The sequence below is a fragment of the Coturnix japonica genome, chromosome 3 (genome assembly GCF_054131305.1).
Source record: "Coturnix japonica strain WE chromosome 3, WE-NBRP24, whole genome shotgun sequence".
NCBI lineage: Eukaryota > Metazoa > Chordata > Aves > Galliformes > Phasianidae > Coturnix > Coturnix japonica.
In genome coordinates this window covers 81,386,565-81,390,599 of record NC_140665.1, presented here as the reverse complement: position 1 = coordinate 81,390,599, position 4,035 = coordinate 81,386,565, and the positions used below count along the sequence as shown (strand labels likewise).

Below are 4,035 nucleotides of genomic sequence, written 5' to 3'. Positions count from 1 at the left end.
CCAAAAAAGCCAATGGCATACTGGGGTGTATTAAAAAGAGCATGTCCGGCAGGTCGAAGGAGGTGATCCTCCCCCTCTGCTCTGCCCTGGTGAGGCCTCATCTGGAATATTGTGTCCAGTTCTGGGCTCCCCAGTACGAGAAAGACAGGGATCTCTTGGAAAGAGTCCAGCGGAGGGCCACTGAGATGGTGAAGGGCCTGGAGCATCTCCCCTATGAGGAGAGACTTAGGGAACTGGGTCTGTTTAGCCTTGAAAAAAGAAGGCTGAGAGGGGACTTGATCCAGGTTTATAAATACCTGAGGTGTGGGAGCCATAGTGGTGAGGCTGGTCTCTTTTCAGTAGAGCGTGGGGATAGGACTAGGGGTAATGGGATGAAAGTACAGCATAGGAAGTTCCGCACGAATGTGCAGAAGAACTTCTTTACAGTGAGGGTGATGGAGCACTGGAACAGGCTGCCCAGGGAAGTGGTGGAGTCTCCTTCTCTGGAGATATTCAAGACCCACATGGACGCCTACCTGTGCGACGTGGTGTAGGGAGCCTGCTTTGGCAGGGGGGTTGGACTCGATGATCTCTAGAGGTCCCTTCCAACCCCTACAATTCTGTGATTCTGTGATGTATATTGCTGACAAGAATTGTATGGTGGTCTTACATAAAATCTGAAAACCAAAATTTCTTCCCTCTTAATGGCTGTTAAATGATTCTTGGAATCAAGAAATAGCGTGGTTAACAGGAACCTATGTCACTTTCTGGATTACTTCCTTCATTATGCTACAACAGAATGGTGGCACATGTGAAGGACTGTATAGAGAAGGAAGACAGGAGTGTTACTTTGGCTTACAGATCAACACTTTTTACTTCTCTCTCCAGTTAAAAGCATGGGAACATTTACTGTCTTTGGCCTAGCTGGCGGTTTTTAGTTGCTTTGGATTTGCTTAGCTGCTACAGAATTTTGGATGAATGGGAGGAAAGTCAGCTGCAATGACATGGGTTTACCCTGCCTTAAGTCAGATTAATGTATTTGTGTTACTTTTTTTCCTTGCCGATGTCAGTGCCAGCTCTGCAGAAAAGGGGGTCCTGGCCATGCCTTCACCATGAACCCAAGTTACAAAGCCCCAAAATAATGTCTAATGAACACAGTCAAGCTTAAAGCCAGCTTCTGCAATTGTTAGTCTCAGCTTGCCATCCACCGGTGTTCCAAAGCTGATGCATTAGTTTCACCAAAAGAAGGGCACATACACCACTAGTTTTGTTTGTTTTTTAATTTTTATTAATTTTTATAATTTTTTATAATTTTTAAAAATTTTTATAAATTTTATAATTTTTTATTAATTTTGAATTAAAACATATATATCGATGAAACATCGATGTATATGTTTTAATAATATGCGTTTTCTGATCTACATTAACTATATTTAAGTATTTAACTATATTTTCAGTGTGGACAAAGATGATGATTCTTCACTCCATGTGGTCCCGGCATCTAAAAGGCATATGTAGAAATGCCGGTGGCTACCAGGATATGGGTCTAGCTGTCTCTGTCTCCTGGCTGCTCGGATAGATGTCTTCATGGTCTTGCTGTACTCCAAACGCTGCCTTAAGTAAGCAGCTTCTTTTGAAATCCATCAGATGTAGCCTGCGGTAGCGGCTGTTTCCCAAAGAAGTCTCTGCTGCATCGCATCTCTGCGGCCTCCTCGTGCTTCTGCTATCAACAGCCCCTGCCTACTCAAAGGACAGGAATGTGTCCAAGTCCTCTTACTGTACCCTGAGCCTGAGCTCAATCCAGAGGACTCTGCAAGAGGTGGTTGTCAGCCGGAGCTTGCAGAAGCAGACGGAGGGCCTCAATTCGCGCTGCACTGTTGACAGTTGAGGCATAGCTACCCAGGCTTCTCTCACCAGTTCCTGGAACCAGGTTGCAGTTTTCTCCATATCCTGGAGAGTTGGTATAGGAGGCTGAGCATCTTCTCTCTCCCCAGGTGGTCCTCAGGGTGGTGAAGGAAGGACAGTGTAGTCTCACACCAGCTGCTCCCTTGTGCATATTCAGTTCGGCACTCTGGCTACCGCACTGTTGGTTTGTTGTGGAGAAAACATTTGGGAGCAATTCCGACTGCCTGCTGAGTGGTGTCTTCTCCACGTCCAGAGTGCTCGTCTGTAGGACAAGTGGGCGTCTCTCATTTCCAATAGAACAGCAGGCCTGTGAGCTGATCTTGCAGCTCCCACAACTCCTGCAGTGCCTGCTCATAACTGTCTGGATCTTGCACCAGGTGCTGGAGGAGGTTGAGCGGTCGGGACGCTCGGAATTCCTGCGGCAAGATGATCTCCGCAGGCACATCCTCATTTCCTATGAGGAAATGGTTCAGGCATTTCTCCTCCACACAGCAGCACAGGTAGCGCAAGATGTCATCCATCCGCTGCAGGAAATAGCTCCCATGCCAGCTTTTCAAAGGGATGGCAGTCAGGAGGTGCATGAGCACTGTCCTCAGCTGGTAGGGAGAAAAAGTCTGTCCCGCCAGGATGTGGGCACCCACTTGCACATATATGAGGTTGAAAGTGTTCCACTGGTCACGGGTGGCTATGTGCTGGAAAAACTTTGCCTCAGCCACCGCACAACTCTGTGGCCAGGTTGTGCTGGGGGTAAAAGCAGCCTCTGTCTCCTGGCTGCTCAGAAAGATGTCCGTATTTTCTTGCTGGACGCCAAACACAATCTCAACAACGCAGGCTGTTTTGTGGATGTCTGTCAGATGAATCCTGCAGGAGCGCCCGGACGGCATCACATTCATGCTGCACGTCTCTGCCTCAGGCATGTATTTCCAGGCACGTGTGATCAGCACCTGGAACCATTGGACAGTCTTCTCCACATCTAGGTAGGCGTCCTCGCAGAAGTCACGTAGTAGGCTGGGGTGCTGATTTCCCAGCTCTTCCTTGGAGGTGTGGAGGAAGCACCGCATACCCATCTCCGGCTCCCTCCCGCACGTGCATTCCAGATCTACGTGGATGCGGGAGTTCCTTGCTGGCAGCTCCCCTGCGGCTCCCAGATCAAGGTGGAAAACGTGCCCACGGGGGGCCGACAGGGGCACAAGCAGGCAGAAGATGGGTTCCTTCTCAGGGGGACACCAGCCTTCATAGGCACTGCCCACCCCGATGGGGCGCTCTGGCACCGGAAAGAAAGTATCTGACACCAGATACTGGCATAAGTTGATGAGGCGACCAAATAGGAGGAGTATCTGCTCACAGTTGTCTCGATGAATTTGGTCTGGCCAGAGCGCATCAGCCTGTTGCTCCTCCTGCTGCTCCTGCTTACTGATGGAGCTCTCCTCATCACTGATGTCTTCTCTTCTCTGGAACTTTTTATAGATCTTCCACATGAACCAGAGAAAAAGGAAGAGAATGCAAAGAACACTGCAAACCTTCCAGTAAGGCAACACAGAGAAGAGCAAGGCTTGAATATCCACCCCGCTCTTCTTCAGGTTGCTCTCTTCTAATTGCGGAAGCGGAAGCGGAAGCTTTTCCATCCGCTTTCGCAGAAACACCTCACGCATGCGTTCAAGAAGGCTGCAGACCTTCCGGTAAGGCAACACAGAGGACAAGGCTCGAATGCCTATCCAGCTCTGCCCCAGGTTCTCTACGTGCTGCCACTGAAGTGTCATCTGCTCTTGCAGAAACACCTCACGCTCACGCATGCGTTCCAGCGTTTCCACGTCCAACTCATCACCAACGAAAGCCACTCTCTGCGCCAACAAGGCGAAGAAAAACGCCAAAGCCATGATCTGGAAGAGATGAGAGAGGGGAGGTCAGTGGGGCTGGGTGGGAGCTCGAGCACGGCTGGGGGAGCGGGTCCAGGAGCCACAGCCCCTGGGCTCAGGTAGGAGCGGGGCCGAGGGAGCTGGGAGGCAGCGGGGGCTGAGGCCAGCGCCGCTGCTGGCTGCCCAGAGAGCCGCTCACAGGCTCCCCTGAGCGCTCGCTGCCGGCACTGCAGGCTCCCAAACCCCTCGCGGGCCGCAGGTCGCGCCCGGCCCAGCACAGCCTTCCCCCTGCTGC

The 4,035-nt window shown here is 51.0% G+C and overlaps 1 protein-coding gene across 1 annotated transcript; it reads right to left on the bottom strand.

Annotated features, from left to right (window-relative positions):
* Nucleotides 1-1,391: 1,391 nt before the first annotated feature.
* On the bottom strand, nt 1,392-3,536 carry LOC146761521 (inositol 1,4,5-trisphosphate receptor-interacting protein-like 1). The gene has a single exon (XM_085542613.1). It carries the CDS (start codon nt 3,534-3,536, stop codon nt 2,169-2,171), a length of 1,368 nt encoding a protein of 455 aa, XP_085398739.1. The 3' UTR covers nt 1,392-2,168.
* Between the last annotated feature and the right edge of the window lie 499 nt (nt 3,537-4,035).